The 24,393-nt window shown below is 36.1% G+C and overlaps 1 protein-coding gene across 4 annotated transcripts in view; it reads left to right on the top strand.

Moving 5' to 3' along the window:
* Positions 1 to 26: 26 nt before the first annotated feature.
* LOC148607199 (heat shock 70 kDa protein 12A-like) overlaps positions 27 to 24,393 on the top strand; it is a 29,309-nt gene continuing 4,942 nt past the window's right edge. Inside the window, exons 1-4 of one of the 4 annotated variants that reach the window (XM_088546031.1) lie at positions 27 to 489; positions 21,840 to 21,987; positions 22,827 to 22,910; positions 23,473 to 23,502. In XM_088546031.1, the coding sequence (XP_088402157.1) occupies positions 21,891 to 21,987; positions 22,827 to 22,910; positions 23,473 to 23,502 (211 nt within the window). In that variant the 5' untranslated portion in view covers positions 27 to 489; positions 21,840 to 21,890. Of the gene's footprint in view, positions 490 to 16,511; positions 17,274 to 21,159; positions 21,291 to 21,839; positions 21,988 to 22,826; positions 22,911 to 23,472; positions 23,503 to 24,393 lie in introns of those variants that run through there. The other 3 variants (XM_088546029.1, XM_088546030.1, XM_088546032.1) reach the window with 3 other exon arrangements.

The raw sequence follows: 24,393 nt of genomic DNA on the forward strand, positions 1-24,393 counted from the left end.
CGAATCAGAGGGATATTGGTTCTCGAGAAAAAAGGGGGTGATCGAAACCATCCGTGCCCCAAATGCCCGTGTTTTTAATGGAGAATAGGGTCAAATTTTAATTTATAATATATATACAAGGCCGGCAACTCCCGATGAATTAATCCAAATATTTAAAATGAACAGCGACCAAAAAACTACATTTTAGTCCTACTTTAACCTCTAGATCTCCTAAATCTTTTAGTCTACTAATTAAATTTTAGGATTGGCCTGTGATAATGAATGCTTCTGTAGTGCAGTTTTTTAAAGTGAAAGAAAAGTGAAAGTAAAGTGAAATCTCGTGAAATTTACCGAGACTAGATAATACGTGCATGTTATGACAGGATTTTTAAATATTTGTAAATTTACAAGTATACGCTAACGGCTATTTTTAGATTTTATCTATGTACCATTTATCATCTTAGGGGAAGTGTACACATTCATGGTCATAACATTTTAGCTCTGTATCCGGTAAGGTTTATACTCGTATCAAGATTATATTTTTGATCAAAAGTGCGTAAATTCGAAATTGAAAGGGATTTCCATATACATGTTTATCATTAGTTTTTAGGTAAGAATCTTATATAATACATGTACATGTTTCCACATACATGAACTCTTAAAGTAACATTAATGTTTTTATTGTGTTATTTTTTTACGTGTTGTTTATTACTAATTGTAAACAGTGGTGTGAGACTGATCAGGGTAATCAATTACAATAAAATTGCTCATTACATTTCAATAACTAATAGTCATCATTGTAAAATTATTACCGCCCTATAACTCGACTCGGGAATTTTTCGTAAAAAGGGGGATGTATACACATATAAAAATGTAACACAAACATGAAACTAGTTTTGCAATAAATTAAAATACATCAATAACATTTATCCTTAAATGTCCTATGTAATGCATGTAGTTAATAAAATTCTCGAAAAAGAGGGAGGTGTATTTTCACTTTCTTCAAATACTGAGTACGCCAATATGTTATTATGACCCTTTCTACTTGCGGGGGATGCGATTGATATTTTTACAAGGTCTTGAGCAAACGTATATAAGTGCATGATAAGCGTAGTTACAATATCATCAAAAGTTAAAAGGCATAAATGATGAAAACCCTGATAAAATTGGTGACCGCTCAAGATCTCCAGTGGGTCCAAGGCGAAGCCCTGGTGGGGACAGGGGGGACTGTTTGTTTCAAAATTATTCTTTTAGTCTCTTATTGGGAAAAGGGATGTGAATATTTTCCCTGACAATTTCTGGAAATCTTTAGAACTTTTTTCTCAACCCTGAACCCTGAAAGAGGGCTAAAATCCCAGAAGGTCAGGATGAAACTGAGCGTTGGCATGTATGAAATTGACATTGATAGATGTTCAAATAATCAACTTACATCTATGTGTGTTTGGCAACAACTAAATCTTACTAGCATACTAGCTAGGATGGGAAAACTTGGAACAAACATTTCGGCTGACAAAACGTGCTCCTCTGCTTCTGCATTTTCTTTTTAAGTTTGAACTTTTTATACTGTAACAGAGACCCCGTGCAGGTCTGGGTGTCAAAAGAATAGGCCTGCAGCAGAGCTAAGGCGACATAATAGTGCTCATAAACCTAGCCGGGGCTAGGCGCTCTGCCCACAGAGCAACTGGGATGTGTGCCCCAGGTGGTGGAATGGGGTACCCATGGCGTGTTACATGCTGGGTTGTCAGGCTATAATACGGAAAACCTGACTGCAAACCATAGTGGTGCACCGTGTTGGGAAAGATGTCACGTTCCTCGCACGTTAAAGAACCCTGCCGTGGTATTCGATAGGAGTAGGAACCTTTGCATTCCGCCACAGGAGGCTAAATTGCCCGACCTTACCCATCCCTCCCTTTTTCTAGTGGCAATCAAAATTTTTCGATCCTATTATCCTTGTGTCCCATCCCTTTTTTTCATTTCATCATCATTTCATGTTCATTTTATCATCCATTTCATGTTCATCGTCTGAATATAGCTGAAATATTGCTGCTCGGACGTTAAACCCCAACAATCAATCAATCATACTGTAACAGAAATTAAGTCAGCTTTCTACCTCTGACGGTTAAGTGTAATTTCTGTTGCTTATGTATATACCGCGGAAAAATGAATCACCCTGTCCGGTTATGTGTCGTGGGGTGTCTATAATTGTAACCATAAGGTTCGTTTTATTCCATTTGTATTCTTTAAAAATGTATAATCGGATTTTTTTTTGAAAAAATTCAATTTTTTGTTTTTGAGTTACATAATTTATTACTGTATTTTGGAGGACCAATCCTTAATTGTCTCTGCCATTCCATGCCCTTTTTTCTTCTGTCCACAGAAACAGACCAAAATACGATTTTTAATCGAATTAACGAATCAGAGGGATATTAGTTCTCGAGAAAAAAGGGGGTGATCGAAACCATCCGTGCCCCAAATGCCCGTGTTTTTAATGGAGAATAGGGTCAAATTTTAATTTATAATATATATATACAAGGCCGGCAACTCCCGATGAATTAATTCAAATATTTAAAATGAACAGCGACCAAAAAACTATATTTTAGTCCTACTTTAACCTCTAGATCTCCTAAATCTTTTAGTCTACTAATTAAATTTTAGGATTGGCCTGTGATAATGAATGCTTCTGTAGTGCAATTTTTTAAAGTGAAAAAAAAGTGAAAGTGAAAGTAAAGTGAAATCTCATGTGAAATTTACCGAGACTAGATAATACGTGCATGTTATGACAGGATTTTTAAATATTTGTAAATTTACAAGTATACGCTAACGGCTATTTTTAGATTTTATTTATGTACCATTTATCATCTTAGGAGAAGTGTACACATTCATGGTCATAACATTTTAGCTCTGTATCCGGTAAGGTTTATACTCGTATCAAGATTATATTTTTGATCAAAAGTGCGTAAATTCGAAATTGAAAGGGATTTCCATATACATGTTTATCATTAGTTTTTAGGTAAGAATCTTATATAATACATGTACATGTTTCCACATACATGAACTCTTAAAGTAACATTAATGTTTTTATTGTGTTATTTTTTTACGTGTTGTTTATTACTAATTGTAAACAGTGGTGTGAGACTGATCAGGGTAATCAATTACAATAAAATTGCTCATTACATTTCAATAACTAATAGTCATCATTGTAAAATTATTACCGCCCTATAACTCGACTCGGGAATTTTTCGTAAAAAGGGGGATGTATACACATATAAAAATGTAACACAAACATGAAACTAGTTTTGCAATAAATTAAAATACATCAATAACATTTATCCTTAAATGTCCTATGTAATGCATGTAGTTAATAAAATTCTCGAAAAAGAGGGAGGTGTATTTTCACTTTCTTCAAATACTGAGTACGCCAATATGTTATTATGACCCTTTCTACTTGCGGGGGATGCGATTGATATTTTTACAAGGTCTTGAGCAAACGTATATAAGTGCATGATAAGCGTAGTTACAATATCATCAAAAGTTAAAAGGCATAAATGATGAAAACCCTGATAAAATTGGTAACCGCTCAAGATCTCCAGTGGGTCCAAGGCGAAGCCCTGGTGGGGACAGGGGGGACGGTTTGTTTCAAAATTATTCTTTTAGTCTCTTATTGGGAAAAGGGATGTGAATATTTTCCCTGACAATTTCTGGAAATCTTTAGAACTTTTTTCTCAACCCTGAACCCTGAAAGAGGGCTAAAATCCCAGAAGGTCAGGATGAAACTGAGCGTTGGCATGTATGAAATTGACATTGATAGATGTTCAAATAATCAACTTACATCTATGTGTGTTTGGCAACAACTAAATCTTACTAGCATACTAGCTAGGATGGGAAAACTTGGAACAAACATTTCGGCTGACAAAACGTGCTCCTCTGCTTCTGCATTTACTTTTTAAGTTTGAACTTTTTATACTGTAACAGAGACCCCGTGCAGGTCTGGGTGTCAAAAGAATAGGCCTGCAGCAGAGCTAAGGCGACATAATAGTGCTCATAAACCTAGCCGGGGCTAGGCGCTCTGCCCACAGAGCAACTGGGATGTGTGCCCCAGGTGGTGGAATGGGGTACCCATGGCGTGTTACATGCTGGGTTGTCAGGCTATAATACGGAAAACCTGACTGCAAACCATAGTGGTGCACCGTGTTGGGAAAGATGTCACGTTCCTCGCACGTTAAAGAACCCTGCCGTGGTATTCGATAGGAGTAGGAACCTTTGCATTCCGCCACAGGAGGCTAAATTGCCCGACCTTACCCATCCCTCCCTTTTTCTAGTGGCAATCAAAATTTTTCGATCCTATTATCCTTGTGTCCCATCCATTTTTTTCATTTCATCATCATTTCATGTTCATTTTATCATCCATTTCATGTTCATCGTCTGAATATAGCTGAAATATTGCTGCTGGGACGTTAAACCCCAACAATCAATCAATCATACTGTAACAGAAATTAAGTCAGCTTTCTACCTCTGACGGTTAAGTGTAATTTCTGTTGCTTATGTATATACCGCGGAAAAATGAATCACCCTGTCCGGTTATCTGTCGTGGGGTGTCTATAATTGTAACCATAAGGTTCGTTTTATTCCATTTGTATTCTTTAAAAATGTATAATCGGATTTTTTTTTGAAAAAATTCAATTTTTTGTTTTTGAGTTACATAATTTATTACTGTATTTTGGAGGACCAATCCTTAATTGTCTCTGCCATTCCATGCCCTTTTTTCTTCTGTCCACAGAAACAGACCAAAATACGATTTTTAATCGAATTAACGAATCAGAGGGATATTGGTTCTCGAGAAAAAAGGGGGTGATCGAAACCATCCGTGCCCCAAATGCCCGTGTTTTTAATGGAGAATAGGGTCAAATTTTAATTTATAATATATATACAAGGCCGGCAACTCCCGATGAAATAATTCAAATATTTAAAATGAACATCGACCAAAAAACTATATTTTAGTCCTACTTTAACCTCTAGATCTCCTAAATCTTTTAGTCTACTAATTAAATTTTAGGATTGGCCTGTGATAATGAATGCTTCTGTAGTGCAATTTTTTAAAGTGAAAAAAAAGTGAAAGTGAAAGTAAAGTGAAATCTCATGTGAAATTTACCGAGACTAGATAATACGTGCATGTTATGACAGGATTTTTAAACATTTGTAAATTTACAAGTATACGCTAACGGCTATTTTTAGATTTTATTTATGTACCATTTATCATCTTAGGAGAAGTGTACACATTCATGGTCATAACATTTTAGCTCTGTATCCGGTAAGGTTTATACTCGTATCAAGATTATATTTTTGATCAAAAGTGCGTAAATTCGAAATTGAAAGGGATTTCCATATACATGTTTATCATTAGTTTTTAGGTAAGAATCTTATATAATACATGTACATGTTTCCACATACATGAACTCTTAAAGTAACATTAATGTTTTTATTGTGTTATTTTTTTACGTGTTGTTTATTACTAATTGTAAACAGTGGTGTCAGACTGATCAGGGTAGTCAATTACAATAAAATTGCTCATTACATTTCAATAACTAATAGTCATCATTGTAAAATTATTACCGCCCTATAACTCGACTCGGGAATTTTTCGTAAAAAGGGGGATGTATACACATATAAAAATGTAACACAAACATGAAACTAGTTTTGCAATAAATTAAAATACATCAATAACATTTATCCTTAAATGTCCTATGTAATGCATGTAGTTAATAAAATTCTCGAAAAAGAGGGAGGTGTATTTTCACTTTCTTCAAATACTGAGTACGCCAATATGTTATTATGGCCCTTTCTACTTGCGGGGGATGCGATTGATATTTTTACAAGGTCTTGAGCAAACGTATATAAGTGCATGATAAGCGTAGTTACAATATCATCAAAAGTTAAAAGGCATAAATGATGAAAACCCTGATAAAATTGGTGACCGCTCAAGATCTCCAGTGGGTCCAAGGCGAAGCCCTGGTGGGGACAGGGGGGACGGTTTGTTTCAAAATTATTCTTTTAGTCTCTTATTGGGAAAAGGGATGTGAATATTTTCCCTGACAATTTCTGGAAATCCTGAGAACTTTTTTCTCAACCCTGAACCCTGAAAGAGGGCTAAAATCCCAGAAGGTCAGGATGAAACTGAGCGTTGGCACGTATGAAATTGACATTGATAGATGTTCAAATAATCAACTTACATCTATTTGTGTTTGGCAACAACTAAATCTTACTAGCATACTAGCTAGGATGGGAAAACTTGGAACAAACATTTCGGCTGACAAAACGTGCTCCTCTGCTTCTGCATTTTCTTTTTAAGTTTGAACTTTTTATACTGTAACAGAGACCCCGTGCAGGTCTGGGTGTCAAAAGAATAGGCCTGCAGCAGAGCTAAGGCGACATAATAGTGCTCATAAACCTAGCCGGGGCTAGGCGCTCTGCCCACAGAGCAACTGGGATGTGTGCCCCAGGTGGTGGAATGGGGTACCCATGGCGTGTTACATGCTGGGTTGTCAGGCTATAATACGGAAAACCTGACTGCAAACCATAGTGGTGCACCGTGTTGGGAAAGATGTCACGTTCCTTGCACGTTAAAGAACCCTGCCGTGGTATTCGATAGGAGTAGGAACCTTTGCATTCCGCCACAGGAGGCTAAATTGCCCGACCTTACCCATCCCTCCCTTTTTCTAGTGGCAATCAAAATTTTTCGATCCTATTATCCTTGTGCCCCATCCCTTTTTTTCATTTCATCATCATTTCATGTTCATTTTATCATCCATTTCATGTTCATCGTCTGAATATAGCTGAAATATTGCTGCTCGGACGTTAAACCCCAACAATCAATCAATCATACTGTAACAGAAATTAAGTCAGCTTTCTACCTCTGACGGTTAAGTGTAATTTCTGTTGCTTATGTATATACCGCGGAAAAATGAATCATCCTGTCCGGTTATGTGTCGTGGGGTGTCTATAATTGTAACCATAAGGTTCGTTTTATTCCATTTGTATTCTTTAAAAATGTATAATCGGATTTTTTTTTGAAAAAATTCAATTTTTTGTTTTTGAGTTACATAATTTATTACTGTATTTTGGAGGACCAATCCTTAATTGTCTCTGCCATTCCATGCCCTTTTTTCTTCTGTCCACAGAAACAGACCAAAATACGATTTTTAATCGAATTATAATTTATAATATATATACAAGGCCGGCAACTCCCGATGAAATAATTCAAATATTTAAAATGAACAGCGACCAAAAAACTATATTTTAGTCCTACTTTAACCTCTAGATCTCCTAAATCTTTTAGTCTACTAATTAAATTTTAGGATTGGCCTGTGATAATGAATGCTTCTGTAGTGCAATTTTTTAAAGTGAAAAAAAAGTGAAAGTGAAAGTAAAGTGAAATCTCATGTGAAATTTACCGAGACTAGATAATACGTGCATGTTATGACAGGATTTTTAAACATTTGTAAATTTACAAGTATACGCTAACGGCTATTTTTAGATTTTATTTATGTACCATTTATCATCTTAGGAGAAGTGTACACATTCATGGTCATAACATTTTAGCTCTGTATCCGGTAAGGTTTATACTCGTATCAAGATTATATTTTTGATCAAAAGTGCGTAAATTCGAAATTGAAAGGGATTTCCATATACATGTTTATCATTAGTTTTTAGGTAAGAATCTTATATAATACATGTACATGTTTCCACATACATGAACTCTTAAAGTAACATTAATGTTTTTATTGTGTTATTTTTTTACGTGTTGTTTATTACTAATTGTAAACAGTGGTGTCAGACTGATCAGGGTAGTCAATTACAATAAAATTGCTCATTACATTTCAATAACTAATAGTCATCATTGTAAAATTATTACCGCCCTATAACTCGACTCGGGAATTTTTCGTAAAAAGGGGGATGTATACACATATAAAAATGTAACACAAACATGAAACTAGTTTTGCAATAAATTAAAATACATCAATAACATTTATCCTTAAATGTCCTATGTAATGCATGTAGTTAATAAAATTCTCGAAAAAGAGGGAGGTGTATTTTCACTTTCTTCAAATACTGAGTACGCCAATATGTTATTATGACCCTTTCTACTTGCGGGGGATGCGATTGATATTTTTACAAGGTCTTGAGCAAACGTATATAAGTGCATGATAAGCGTAGTTACAATATCATCAAAAGTTAAAAGGCATAAATGATGAAAACCCTGATAAAATTGGTGACCGCTCAAGATCTCCAGTGGGTCCAAGGCGAAGCCCTGGTGGGGACAGGGGGGACGGTTTGTTTCAAAATTATTCTTTTAGTCTCTTATTGGGAAAAGGGATGTGAATATTTTCCCTGACAATTTCTGAAATCCTGAGAACTTTTTTCTCAACCCTGAACCCTGAAAGAGGGCTAAAATCCCAGAAGGTCAGGATGAAACTGAGCGTTGGCATGTATGAAATTGACATTGATAGATGTTCAAATAATCAACTTACATCTATGTGTGTTTGGCAACAACTAAATCTTACTAGCATACTAGCTAGGATGGGAAAACTTGGAACAAACATTTCGGCTGACAAAACGTGCTCCTCTGCTTCTGCATTTTCTTTTTAAGTTTGAACTTTTTATACTGTAACAGAGACCCCGTGCAGGTCTGGGTGTCAAAAGAATAGGCCTACAGCAGAGCTAAGGCGACATAATAGTGCTCATAAACCTAGCCGGGGCTAGGCGCTCTGCCCACAGAGCAACTGGGATGTGTGCCCCAGATGGTGGAATGGGGTACCCATGGCGTGTTACATGCTGGGTTGTCAGGCTATAATACGGAAAACCTGACTGCAAACCATAGTGGTGCACCGTGTTGGGAAAGATGTCACGTTCCTCGCACGTTAAAGAACCCTGCCGTGGTATTCGATAGGAGTAGGAACCTTTGCATTCCGCCACAGGAGGCTAAATTGCCCGACCTTACCCATCCCTCCCTTTTTCTAGTGGCAATCAAAATTTTTCGATCCTATTATCCTTGTGTCCCATCCCTTTTTTTCATTTCATCATCATTTCATGTTCATTTTATCATCCATTTCATGTTCATCGTCTGAATATAGCTGAAATATTGCTGCTCGGACGTTAAACCCCAACAATCAATCAATCATACTGTAACAGAAATTAAGTCAGCTTTCTACCTCTGACGGTTAAGTGTAATTTCTGTTGCTTATGTATATACCGCGGAAAAATGAATCACCCTGTCCGTTTATGTGTCGTGGGGTGTCTATAATTGTAACCATAATGTTCGTTTTATTCCATTTGTATTCTTTAAAAATGTATAATCGGATTTTTTTTTGAAAAAGTCAATTTTTTGTTTTTGAGTTACATAATTTATTACTGTATTTTGGAGGACCAATCCTTAATTGTCTCTGCCATTCCATGCCCTTTTTTCTTCTGTCCACAGAAACAGACCAAAATACGATTTTTAATCGAATTAACGAATCAGAGGGATATTGGTTCTCGAGAAAAAAGGGGGTGATCGAAACCATCCGTGCCCCAAATGCCCGTGTTTTTAATGGAGAATAGGGTCAAATTTTAATTTATAATATATATACAAGGCCGGCAACTCCCGATGAAATAATTCAAATATTTAAAATGAACATCGACCAAAAAACTATATTTTAGTCCTACTTTAACCTCTAGATCTCCTAAATCTTTTAGTCTACTAATTAAATTTTAGGATTGGCCTGTGATAATGAATGCTTCTGTAGTGCAATTTTTTAAAGTGAAAAAAAAGTGAAAGTGAAAGTAAAGTGAAATCTCATGTGAAATTTACCGAGACTAGATAATACGTGCATGTTATGACAGGATTTTTAAACATTTGTAAATTTACAAGTATACGCTAACGGCTATTTTTAGATTTTATTTATGTACCATTTATCATCTTAGGAGAAGTGTACACATTCATGGTCATAACATTTTAGCTCTGTATCCGGTAAGGTTTATACTCGTATCAAGATTATATTTTTGATCAAAAGTGCGTAAATTCGAAATTGAAAGGGATTTCCATATACATGTTTATCATTAGTTTTTAGGTAAGAATCTTATATAATACATGTACATGTTTCCACATACATGAACTCTTAAAGTAACATTAATGTTTTTATTGTGTTATTTTTTTACGTGTTGTTTATTACTAATTGTAAACAGTGGTGTCAGACTGATCAGGGTAGTCAATTACAATAAAATTGCTCATTACATTTCAATAACTAATAGTCATCATTGTAAAATTATTACCGCCCTATAACTCGACTCGGGAATTTTTCGTAAAAAGGGGGATGTATACACATATAAAAATGTAACACAAACATGAAACTAGTTTTGCAATAAATTAAAATACATCAATAACATTTATCCTTAAATGTCCTATGTAATGCATGTAGTTAATAAAATTCTGGAAAAAGAGGGAGGTGTATTTTCACTTTCTTCAAATACTGAGTACGCCAATATGTTATTATGACCCTTTCTACTTGCGGGGGATGCGATTGATATTTTTACAAGGTCTTGAGCAAACGTATATAAGTGCATGATAAGCGTAGTTACAATATCATCAAAAGTTAAAAGGCATAAATGATGAAAACCCTGATAAAATTGGTGACCGCTCAAGATCTCCAGTGGGTCCAAGGCGAAGCCCTGGTGGGGACAGGGGGGACGGTTTGTTTCAAAATTATTCTTTTAGTCTCTTATTGGTAAAAGGTATGTGAATATTTTCCCTGACAATTTCTGGAAATCTTTAGAACTTTTTTATCAACCCTGAACCCTGAAAGAGGGCTAAAATCCCAGAAGGTCAGGATGAAACTGAGCGTTGGCATGTATGAAATTGACATTGATAGATGTTCAAATAATCAACTTACATCTATGTGTGTTTGGCAACAACTAAATCTTACTAGCATACTAGCTAGGATGGGAAAACTTGGAACAAACATTTCGGCTGACAAAACGTGCTCCTCTGCTTCTGCATTTACTTTTTAAGTTTGAACTTTTTATACTGTAACAGAGACCCCGTGCAGGTCTGGGTGTCAAAAGAATAGGCCTGCAGCAGAGCTAAGGCGACATAATAGTGCTCATAAACCTAGCCGGGGCTAGGCGCTCTGCCCACAGAGCAACTGGGATGTGTGCCCCAGGTGGTGGAATGGGGTACCCATGGCGTGTTACATGCTGGGTTGTCAGGCTATAATACGGAAAACCTGACTGCAAACCATAGTGGTGCACCGTGTTGGGAAAGATGTCACGTTCCTCGCACGTTAAAGAACCCTGCCGTGGTATTCGATAGGAGTAGGAACCTTTGCATTCCGCCACAGGAGGCTAAATTGCCCGACCTTACCCATCCCTCCCTTTTTCTAGTGGCAATCAAAATTTTTCGATCCTATTATCCTTGTGTCCCATCCCTTTTTTTCATTTCATCATCATTTCATGTTCATTTTATCATCCATTTCATGTTCATCGTCTGAATATAGCTGAAATATTGCTGCTCGGACGTTAAACCCCAACAATCAATCAATCATACTGTAACAGAAATTAAGTCAGCTTTCTACCTCTGACGGTTAAGTGTAATTTCTGTTGCTTATGTATATACCGCGGAAAAATGAATCACCCTGTCCGTTTATGTGTCGTGGGGTGTCTATAATTGTAACCATAAGGTTCGTTTTATTCCATTTGTATTCTTTAAAAATGTATAATCGGATTTTTTTTTGAAAAAGTCAATTTTTTGTTTTTGAGTTACATAATTTATTACTGTATTTTGGAGGACCAATCCTTAATTGTCTCTGCCATTCCATGCCCTTTTTTCTTCTGTCCACAGAAACAGACCAAAATACGATTTTTAATCGAATTAACGAATCAGAGGGATATTGGTTCTCGAAAAAAAGGGGGTGATCGAAACCATCCGTGCCCCAAATGCCCGTGTTTTTAATGGAGAATAGGGTCAAATTTTAATTTATAATATATATACAAGGCCGGCAACTCCCGATGAAATAATTCAAATATTTAAAATGAACAGCGACCAAAAAACTATATTTTAGTCCTACTTTAACCTCTAGATCTCCTAAATCTTTTAGTCTACTAATTAAATTTTAGGATTGGCCTGTGATAATGAATGCTTCTGTAGTGCAATTTTTTAAAGTGAAAAAAAAGTGAAAGTGAAAGTAAAGTGAAATCTCATGTGAAATTTACCGAGACTAGATAATACGTGCATGTTATGACAGGATTTTTAAACATTTGTAAATTTACAAGTATACGCTAACGGCTATTTTTAGATTTTATTTATGTACCATTTATCATCTTAGGAGAAGTGTACACATTCATGGTCATAACATTTTAGCTCTGTATCCGGTAAGGTTTATACTCGTATCAAGATTATATTTTTGATCAAAAGTGCGTAAATTCGAAATTGAAAGGGATTTCCATATACATGTTTATCATTAGTTTTTAGGTAAGAATCTTATATAATACATGTACATGTTTCCACATACATGAACTCTTAAAGTAACATTAATGTTTTTATTGTGTTATTTTTTTACGTGTTGTTTATTACTAATTGTAAACAGTGGTGTCAGACTGATCAGGGTAGTCAATTACAATAAAATTGCTCATTACATTTCAATAACTAATAGTCATCATTGTAAAATTATTACCGCCCTATAACTCGACTCGGGAATTTTTCGTAAAAAGGGGGATGTATACACATATAAAAATGTAACACAAACATGAAACTAGTTTTGCAATAAATTAAAATACATCAATAACATTTATCCTTAAATGTCCTATGTAATGCATGTAGTTAATAAAATTCTCGAAAAAGAGGGAGGTGTATTTTCACTTTCTTCAAATACTGAGTACGCCAATATGTTATTATGACCCTTTCTACTTGCGGGGGATGCGATTGATATTTTTACAAGGTCTTGAGCAAACGTATATAAGTGCATGATAAGCGTAGTTACAATATCATCAAAAGTTAAAAGGCATAAATGATGAAAACCCTGATAAAATTGGTGACCGCTCAAGATCTCCAGTGGGTCCAAGGCGAAGCCCTGGTGGGGACAGGGGGGACGGTTTGTTTCAAAATTATTCTTTTAGTCTCTTATTGGTAAAAGGGATGTGAATATTTTCCCTGACAATTTCTGGAAATCTTTAGAACTTTTTTCTCAACCCTGAACCCTGAAAGAGGGCTAAAATCCCAGAAGGTCAGGATAAAACTGAGCGTTGGCATGTATGAAATTGACATTGATAGATGTTCAAATAATCAACTTACATCTATGTGTGTTTGGCAACAACTAAATCTTACTAGCATACTAGCTAGGATGGGAAAACTTGGAACAAACATTTCGGCTGACAAAACGTGCTCCTCTGCTTCTGCATTTTCTTTTTAAGTTTGAACTTTTTATACTGTAACAGAGACCCCGTGCAGGTCTGGGTGTCAAAAGAATAGGCCTGCAGCAGAGCTAAGGCGACATAATAGTGCTCATAAACCTAGCCGGGGCTAGGCGCTCTGCCCACAGAGCAACTGGGATGTGTGCCCCAGGTGGTGGAATGGGGTACCCATGGCGTGTTACATGCTGGGTTGTCAGGCTATAATACGGAAAACCTGACTGCAAACCATAGTGGTGCACCGTGTTGGGAAAGATGTCACGTTCCTCGCACGTTAAAGAACCCTGCCGTGGTATTCGATAGGAGTAGGAACCTTTGCATTCCGCCACAGGAGGCTAAATTGCCCGACCTTACCCATCCCTCCCTTTTTCTAGTGGCAATCAAAATTTTTCGATCCTATTATCCTTGTGTCCCATCCCTTTTTTTCATTTCATCATCATTTCATGTTCATTTTATCATCCATTTCATGTTCATCGTCTGAATATAGCTGAAATATTGCTGCTCGGACGTTAAACCCCAACAATCAATCAATCATACTGTAACAGAAATTAAGTCAGCTTTCTACCTCTGACGGTTAAGTGTAATTTCTGTTGCTTATGTATATACCGCGGAAAAATGAATCACCCTGTCCGGTTATCTGTCGTGGGGTGTCTATAATTGTAACCATAAGGTTCGTTTTATTCCATTTGTATTCTTTAAAAATGTATAATCGGATTTTTTTTTGAAAAAATTCAATTTTTTGTTTTTGAGTTACATAATTTATTACTGTATTTTGGAGGACCAGTCCTTAATTGTCTCTGCCATTCCATGCCCTTTTTTCTTCTGTCCACAGAAACAGACCAAACTACGATTTTTAATCGAATTAACGAATCAGAGGGATATTGGTTCTCGAGAAAAAAGGGGGTGATCGAAACCATCCGTGCCCCAAATGCCCGTGTTTTTAATGGAGAATAGGGTCAAATTTTAATTTATAATATATATACAAGGCCGGCAACTCCCGATGAATTAATTCAAATATTTAAAATGAACAGCGACCAAAACACTATATTTTAGTCCTACTTTAACCTCTAGATCTCCTAAATCTTTTAGTCTACTAATTAAATTTTAGGATTGGCCTGTGATAATGAATGCTTCTGTAGTGCAATTTTTTAAAGTGAAAAAAAAGTGAAAGTGAAAGTAAAGTGAAATCTCATGTGAAATTTACCGAGACTAGATAATACGTGCATGTTATGACAGGATTTTTAAACATTTGTAAATTTACAAGTATACGCTAACGGCTATTTTTAGATTTTATTTATGTACCATTTATCATCTTAGGAGAAGTGTACACATTCATGGTCATAACATTTTAGCTCTGTATCCGGTAAGGTTTATACTCGTATCAAGATTATATTTTTGATCAAAAGTGCGTAAATTCGAAATTGAAAGGGATTTCCATATACATGTTTATCATTAGTTTTTAGGTAAGAATCTTATATAATACATGTACATGTTTCCACATACATGAACTCTTAAAGTAACATTAATGTTTTTATTGTGTTATTTTTTTACGTGTTGTTTATTACTAATTGTAAACAGTGGTGTCAGACTGATCAGGGTAGTCAATTACAATAAAATTGCTCATTACATTTCAATAACTAATAGTCATCATTGTAAAATTATTACCGCCCTATAACTCGACTCGGGAATTTTTCGTAAAAAGGGGGATGTATACACATATAAAAATGTAACACAAACATGAAACTAGTTTTGCAATAAATTAAAATACATCAATAACATTTATCCTTAAATGTCCTATGTAATGCATGTAGTTAACAAAATTCTCGAAAAAGAGGGAGGTGTATTTTCACTTTCTTCAAATACTGAGTACGCCAATATGTTATTGTGACCCTTTCTACTTGCGGGGGATGCGATTGATATTTTTACAAGGTCTTGAGCAAACGTATATAAGTGCATGATAAGCGTAGTTACAATATCATCAAAAGTTAAAAGGCATAAATGATGAAAACCCTGATAAAATTGGTGACCGCTCAAGATCTCCAGTGGGTCCAAGGCGAAGCCCTGGTGGGGACAGGGGGGACGGTTTGTTTCAAAATTATTCTTTTAGTCTCTTATTGGGAAAAGGGATGTGAATATTTTCCCTGACAATTTCTGGAAATCTTTAGAACTTTTTTCTCAACCCTGAACCCTGAAAGAGGGCTAAAATCCCAGAAGGTCAGGATGAAACTGAGCGTTGGCATGTATGAAATTGACATTGATAGATGTTCAAATAATCAACTTACATCTATGTGTGTTTGGCAACAACTAAATCTTACTAGCATACTAGCTAGGATGGGAAAACTTGGAACAAACATTTCGGCTGACAAAACGTGCTCCTCTGCTTCTGCATTTTCTTTTTAAGTTTGAACTTTTTATACTGTAACAGAGACCCCGTGCAGGTCTGGGTGTCAAAAGAATAGGCCTGCAGCAGAGCTAAGGCGACATAATAGTGCTCATAAACCTAGCCGGGGCTAGGCGCTCTGCCCACAGAGCAACTGGGATGTGTGCCCCAGGTGGTGGAATGGGGTACCCATGGCGTGTTACATGCTGGGTTGTCAGGCTATAATACGGAAAACCTGACTGCAAACCATAGTGGTGCACCGTGTTGGGAAAGATGTCACGTTCCTCGCACGTTAAAGAACCCTGCCGTGGTATTCGATAGGAGTAGGAACCTTTGCATTCCGCCACAGGAGGCTAAATTGCCCGAACTTACCCATCCCTCCCTTTTTCCAGTGGCAATCAAAATTTTTCGATCCTATTATCCTTGTGTCCCATCCCTTTTTTTCATTTCATCATCTTTCATGTTCATTTTATCATCCATTTCATGTTCATCGTCTGAATATAGCTGAAATATTGCTGCTCGGACGTTAAACCCCAACAATCAATCAATCATACTGTAACAGAAATTAAGTCAGCTTTCTACCTCTGACGGTTAAGTGTAATTTCTGTTGCTTATGTATATACCGCGGAAAAATGAATCACCCTGTCCGGTTATCTGTCGTGGGGTGTCTATAATTGTAACCATAAGGTTCGTTTTATTCCATATGTATTCTTTAAAAATGTATAATCGGATTTTTTTTTGAAAAAATTCAATTTTTTGTTTTTGAGTTACATAATTTATTACTGTATTTTGGAGGACCAATCCTTAATTGTCTCTGCCATTCCATGCCCTTTTTTCTTCTGTCCACAGAAACAGACCAAACTACGATTTTTAATCGAATTAACGAATCAGAGGGATATTGGTTCTCGAGAAAAAAGGGGGTGATCGAAACCATCCGTGCCCCAAATGCCCGTGTTTTTAATGGAGAATAGGGTCAAATTTTAATTTATAATATATATACAAGGCCGGCAACTCCCGATGAATTAATTCAAATATTTAAAATGAACAGCGACCAAAAAACTATATTTTAGTCCTACTTTAACCTCTAGATCTCCTAAATCTTTTAGTCTACTAATTAAATTTTAGGATTGGCCTGTGATAATGAATGCTTCTGTAGTGCAATTTTTTAAAGTGAAAAAAAAGTGAAAGTGAAAGTAAAGTGAAATCTCATGTGAAATTTACCGAGACTAGATAATACGTGCATGTTATGACAGGATTTTTAAACATTTGTAAATTTACAAGTATACGCTAACGGCTATTTTTAGATTTTATTTATGTACCATTTATCATCTTAGGAGAAGTGTACACATTCATGGTCATAACATTTTAGCTCTGTATCCGGTAAGGTTTATACTCGTATCAAGATTATATTTTTGATCAAAAGTGCGTAAATTCGAAATTGAAAGGGATTTCCATATACATGTTTATCATTAGTTTTTAGGTAAGAATCTTATATAATACATGTACATGTTTCCACATACATGAACTCTTAAAGTGACATTAATGTTTTTATTGTGTTATTTTTTTACGTGTTGTTTATTACTAATTGTAAACAGTGGTGTCAGACTGATCAGGGTAATCAATTACAATAAAATTGCTCATTACATTTCAATAACTAATAGTCATCATTGTAAAATTATTACCGCCCTATAACTCGACTCGGGAATTTTTCGTAAAAAGGGGGATGTATACACATATAAAAATGTAACACAAACATGAAACTAGTTTTGCAATAAATTAAAATACATCAATAACATTTATCCTTAAATGTCCTATGTAATGCATGTAGTTAACAAAATTCTCGAAAAAGAGGGAGGTGTATTTTCACTTTCTTCAAATACTGAGTACGCCAATATGTTATTATGACCCTTTCTACTTGCGGGGGATGCGATTGATATTTTTACAAGGTCTTGAGCAAACGTATAAAAGTGCATGATAAGCGTAGTTACAATATCATCAAAAGTTAAAAGGCATAAATGATGAAAACCCTGATAAAATTGGTGACCGCTCAAGATCTCCAGTGGGTCCAAGGCGAAGCCCTGGTGGGGACAGGGGGGACGGTTTGTTTCAAAATTATTCTTTTAGTCTCTTATTGGTAAAAGGGATGTGAATATTTTCCCTGACAATTTCTGGAAATCTTGAGAACTTTTTTCTCAACCCTGAACCCTGAAAGAGGGCTAAAATCCCAGAAGGTCAGGATGAAGCTGAGCGTTGGCATGTATGAAATTGACATTGATAGATGTTCAAATAATCAACTTACATCTATGTGTGTTTGGCAACAACTAAATCTTACTAGCATTCTAGGATGGGAAAACTTGGAACAAACATTTCGGCTGACAAAACGTGCTCCTCTGCTTCTGCATTTTCTTTTTAAGTTTGAACTTTTTATACTGTAACAGAGACCCCGTGCAGGTCTGGGTGTCAAAAGAATAGGCCTGCAGCAGAGCTAAGGCGACTAAATAGTGCTCATAAACCTAGCCGGGGCTAGGCGCTCTGCCCACAGAGCAACTGGGATGTGTGCCCCAGGTGGTGGAATGGGGTACCCATGGCGTGTTACATGCTGGGTTGTCAGGCTATAATACGGAAAACCTGACTGCAAACCATAGTGGTGCACCGTGTTGGGAAAGATGTCACGTTCCTCGCACGTTAAAGAACCCTGCCGTGGTATTCGATAGGAGTAGGAACCTTTGCATTCCGCCACAGGAGGCTAAATTGCCCGACCTTACCCATCCCTTCCTTTTTCTAGAGGCAATCAAAATTTTTCGACCCTATTATCCTTGTGTCCCATCCCTTTTTTTCATTTCATCATCATTTCATGTTCATTTTATCATCCATTTCATGTTCATCGTCTGAATATAGCTGGAATATTGCTGCTCGGACGTTAAACCCCAACAATCAATCAATCATACTGTAACAGAAATTAAGTCAGCTTTCTACCTCTGACGGTTAAGTGTAATTTCTGTTGCTTATGTATATACCGCGGAAAAATGAATCACCCTGTCCGGTTATGTGTCGTGGGGTGTCTATAATTGTAACCATAAGGTTCGTTTTATTCGAATGTGTATGTTTGTATGTGTAGGTGACATAGATAATAGTAATAACGTTTTAACACATTGAGAGTTTATACATTGTATATGTATACACCACTTTTCGATAGTGAATTTTAATTAGGAAGTTCGCCATCACAATTGCAGTAATTTCCAAACGAAGAGTTTTCCTTTCTGACGGCTGTTTGTTTTCAGGTACCAGCTCATGGATAAACACACAAACAAAAACGATTTAAACAATCGAAGCATAAAAATGCTTCTGAAATTAAGATTTTCACAAGGAAACTATCTGCATATTAGGGTGTGGTTGTTAAGGATGTTTGCTGCTCCGTTTGGAAACTATACAAAGATTTTGGAGGGTTATCAAATATTGTAAGATCATTCATGCTAGAACAATTAATATGATTAGAGAAAAATGATAGGTGAGCGTACTCGTTTTTGAGAAATTAGCATTTGAAATTTTGGCGGGAAAGGGATTTCTATGGATTTTCCGAAAGTTTTGTCTTTATAGTAGGTTTTATCTACATTGTATAGAAAACTTTAAAAAAAAAGTATTTCCTAAACACTTCTCAAATAAAATTTTAAGGTGGTAGACTTAGGGTAAGGGACGTAACTCAGGAAATCAAAGATATGTTTGTATTATATTCAATTTCACCAAAGCCCCTCAAGCTTTTGTTTGAAGCAGAATAAAATGAATCCAAGTTAATTAGATGCTTACATAAGATTGATGTAAAATGGTAAATACAAACGTTTGAGTCACTTTTAAGAGTTGTGTCCCTTACCCTAGGTCTACCGCCTTAAGGTGTGTTTAATGAAATTGGAAAGAGAAAAGTGGGGGTCACTGGGCAATGATTGATTATGTAATGATATTAATAAAACCAGAGGAGTCCAAAAAATCTTGACAAAAAGATTGAACACGAGCACCGAACATACTTAACCATTTCATTTGCTAAACTTTATAGTAAGTGGCGATCCAGGAAAATCCATAGGAAACGGAAAAAAGGAAAAAATTGGGGCATTTTAAAATCCTCTTCCGTCCGTCTGTCCATCCGTTCGTTCAACAAGTTTTTTTTTCAAAATTACTTGCTCAAATTGAACTGAAACTTTGAGAAAGCGTATTATATCCATAGTGAAAAGTTTCTGATGCTTTCCAGTTTTTGCACAATAACTCACAAACCCTACACCAATTAAGTTGGGGAAAGTGTATAATAATATCCAGTGGAAAGCTCTCTCTAGTTTTTTGAAAAAATTCAATTTTTCGATTTTGAGTTACATAATTTGTTTTAAAAAGGGGTTCCAGCTTTCGCACAATAACTCAGGCACAAAGGTAGACGCGTCTCATATGTAAGCATCATATGTGTCTCAGGCACAAATTAAAGGTGTTTCAGGAGTAGTCCTGTTTCGAGTGTTTTGGTTCATACATACGCCGTAGGAGGGTACTTAGATCTTTTCTATTTTTTCTATGCCCTTTACCTTTTGGCATCGAGTGCATTATTTTTTATGAAGATAGTGTCGCCATTGGTTCGTTTACGTCTGATCAACACCTTTTAATCAGCTAAAATTTCAGTCCTTGTCTCAATCGCCCATGACTTTATAAGCGTTATTTTTTTATGTTGTCATAACCTAGTGAGCTACATGTAAGAAACTGTAATCCGAACTTTTTATCTTCAAAAAGTTCTCTCAAAAAGTACATACATGTATATACATGGACATATGATTTCAACATTCAGTGTGGAAGTATAACTTCTGAATCATCATATTATGAGATTATAGCTGACTTGTGTATCAGCCTGTTTAAAAGGTACATTTCCGTGTGGTTCGGACCACCTCGGTGGTCAAGTGGAAAATTTCTCGCTGCTTCGAGTGTGGAAGGTCGTTGGTTCAATCTCCGACCGAGTCATATCGACGACTACACACTTCACGGCAAAGCACATGTGCACATTATTGATCAAGTGAGAATGACGACTGGTTGGTTCAAATTCAGAATAATGTGTTTGAAGGCGGTGACACGCTATTGCTTCTGTGGGCTGACAGAGACAAATCCGACTCATCATGTCGGACTATTACATAGGATCTGTTCGAGTGATCAAACGTGCTAGTGCTGAAATGCATAAAATATCTGTCATATGATGTTCAACTATATTTACAACCAATGAATCACTTAATCAATCAATCAATTAATCCTCGTGTGAAGTACTCTCTTATGGGTCATACATGTACATGTCCGCGTTTAGGTTGTACCTTTGTTAATTATTGTATATGTTAAAGAATCCTTCCTCGTTTCAGTTGCAATCATTGCTTGGTTAAGATGATGTTTGCCCTAGGATATAGAAATATCGCAATACCATATTGTTCTTAAAACTGATCAAGTGATCAAAATACTCATTTTCTAGTCTCTGATTGAGCAAATGGTGAGTGAACAGATTTTGGTAAAGCGAATGTATATTCAGAAATAATTAAATGGTCTCTTGATTATGAGGAATACTATGTACTTGTAAGTTACTGTTTAATGATATATTTTAAGCAGAAAACGCATGACAAATGAGACTCTTTTTGAATAAACCTGAGTAAAAAAAAAGTTTGTAATTCATTCATCTTTATGGAGTCGGTCAATTTGGAGCAACTATTTGATTTCGGGGTGCGGTGGGGGCTAGGACAAAATTTTATGTCCTGTTTTTTTTTTGTGTTTTTTTTTTTCATTATAAATCAATTTTTACTCTAGCCTATCCTTGATTTTTGTTCAAACAAGATCCTGATTTTTGTTCTTCCATTTGCACCCTTGCCTTTTTATTTTACCCAATTATTCATCCTGGATTTTTGTTTAACCAAACTTCATCGTCCTGCCTTTTTACTTTAAATCTGATCCTGCCCATAAAAGTCAAACAGTTGGTCCATGAACAGCTATATATTTTAGTTTGCATATAATGATTTTCTTACATTGTTTCATATATCACCTGTAGTGACACTGCCTATTGTACATAGTGAGCTATCCAGAATCTAGTAAGACAAGAATGTGGGTTTGTCCTCAATGTTACCAATCCAACGACGGTTTAGTCGAACAATGTGCTAACTGTCAAGCCAGAAAGCCAGATGAGGAAGTGCCAAAAGGTAATTGCTGTGTGTAGTTTAATTAATTTCTTAAATTAGTATGTTCGTCATTTCACTGTGACTTACCTTTAGAAATTTTACTCCCCAAGCTAAAACAGTTAATGTCTGTTATACATGTGTGGCAGGAGAGCCTACGTGCGTTGTAGTAGGTAGTGAAATGTAAAGAGCCAGTTAATTCACTTGGTTAAAGGATGAATTCTTTAGCCGAATCGGTTTGTCGCTGGCTTGTCACCGAGTTTGTAGGGTTCGATCCTCGGTGGCGGAGTATAATTTTGTGAGTCAAATCATGCTCTCCCGTTACACTATTTTTAGTAGCAGCTGCCATGTTTTCGACAGATCAAAAATCCCAACGCTAATTCTATGCAGAATACCCTAAAGAACATTCATACTAATTTTATTTCTAATTGGTCAAGTAGTTTCAGGAGCTTAAGGTGTGGGAAATGTGGCAGGACGGCCTATCTGCGTTGTAGTAGGTAGTGAGATTTAAATAGCCAGTTAATTGACTAGGCTAAAGGATTAATTCTTTAGCCGTGCCGGTTTGTCGCTGGCTTGTCACCGAGCGGTCTAGGGTTTGAATCTCGGTGGTGGAGTATAATTTTGTGAGGCAAATCGTGCTCCCCCGTTACACATGCATACATGTGTAAGTATTACGTGTATTTGCTACTCTGCATACTGGTACATGTTGTGAGTGTTTGCTTTAAGTCAATATATCTGTACGCATTCATAGTAAATACAATATCTCGGTTAGAATACACAATAAAAATGTAATACTTCATGAATGACACGGTGCCAAAATAGCGTCAGTGGGGGTGGTATATTGAACTGTCCTCTTTTTTCAGGGAGGAAGGAACACAGAAATGCATCATACATCAAGGACAAAAAGACTATGTACACCCATCCGGGACCTTTTGGATGGAAGCTTGGTATGATTTTTCTGTGGCTTTCACAGATATTTAAAAATAGCATCCTTAGTTACTTTGAGGCTATAGGTTAATTGTAACTTGTGTTTTAATACCGGAAATGACATCACAAATTGATAGTAATTTGTATACATTTATACAGTAATAAAGTCTATCTTTCTAATACGCTCCAACTTCATTTTGATATTTTAGAATTAAAATCTTATTACATTGTATAGGCTGGCCAGTTCCTGCTTCGCAAACTAGAGCAAGGCATTATAAATGAATATGTAGGAGATATTCCCAGACTGTGAATTCGTTTGGTTGTCATATACAGATGAAAGCATTCTTCATCAATGAATCTACATTCTGAAATTGACATTTTAGTGAAGTAGGCAATCAGTATTAAGACTAGAAATTCCAGTCATACTGTAACATTATGAGGACTGGGGAGTTTGCTTTGTTGATGGAGTTGATGTAAAACACTAATAATGAACTAAAATGATTTTTATAGTAGTTGAATTATGGCTTCCACACTCTCAAGCTAATCATGCTAATGTATAACATACATTATCTTGTTTTACAGCAAAGACGAACGATTCCGAGTTAGAGCAACGTGAGTGTGTTTACTGTTTCTATTTATTTTTTTTTTATTTTGGGGGTTGGGTGGGTGTTGAAAGTGCATATCATTCAAAACTTAAGGAGGTAGACCTATGGTAGGGGACATAACTATTGAAATCAATGATATTCAATTCACCAGAGCCTATCAAGCTTTCATTTGAATCAGAATAAAATCAGTCCACGTTTCTTTGATGCTTACATGAGAAAGATGTAAATTGATGAATACAAACGTTCCAATGACTTTTAAGAGTTGTGTCCCTTACCCTAGGTCTACCTCCTTAACAGTGTATGTACTGGATGTTTAAATAAATATATTTATAACTCACTATTAACATATACAATATTACACTGTGTGTGGATTTTAGTTGCTTCAAACATGACTTTTTTATTGTGTATGTCTGATCAATCTACAATTCACCGTTGCCTAGGTGCTACATGTACAGTATGTATCTAAGCTGAAATGCGTCTTACAATGAATCGTTATCTTTGTGCTACAGCTTTCCAAGCGAATTTTAATCGTTGCTGTTGTGCTGGCATTTCAACTGAAAATATTTTAACCGTTGTTTTTATGCTAGCTAGCTTCCCAACTGAAAATATATTAACCGTTGCCTTTGTGTTAGTTATGCAAGCTTAAATTGATTTAACCGGTGCTAGATATCCAAGCTGATTTTTTTTAAACCGTTGCCTTGTTGTTAGCTATCCAAGCTGAAGTTCCTTCAGCTTTTTTCCTTTGAGCTGGCTATCAAGCTTACTGTCTTTGCGTTAGCTATACTCAAGTTGTAGTACTAGTTCTTTTAACCATTGTGTACTCGTGCTGGCTTTCCAACTTGAAGCTGAAATTATTCAGCCGTTGCCTTGGTGTTAGCAATCCAGGTTGAAGTATTGT

This window comes from Perna viridis, chromosome 9 (assembly GCF_037379345.1).
Source record: "Perna viridis isolate PV_CMFRI_1.1 ecotype Kerala chromosome 9, ASM3737934v1, whole genome shotgun sequence".
NCBI lineage: Eukaryota > Metazoa > Mollusca > Bivalvia > Mytilida > Mytilidae > Perna > Perna viridis.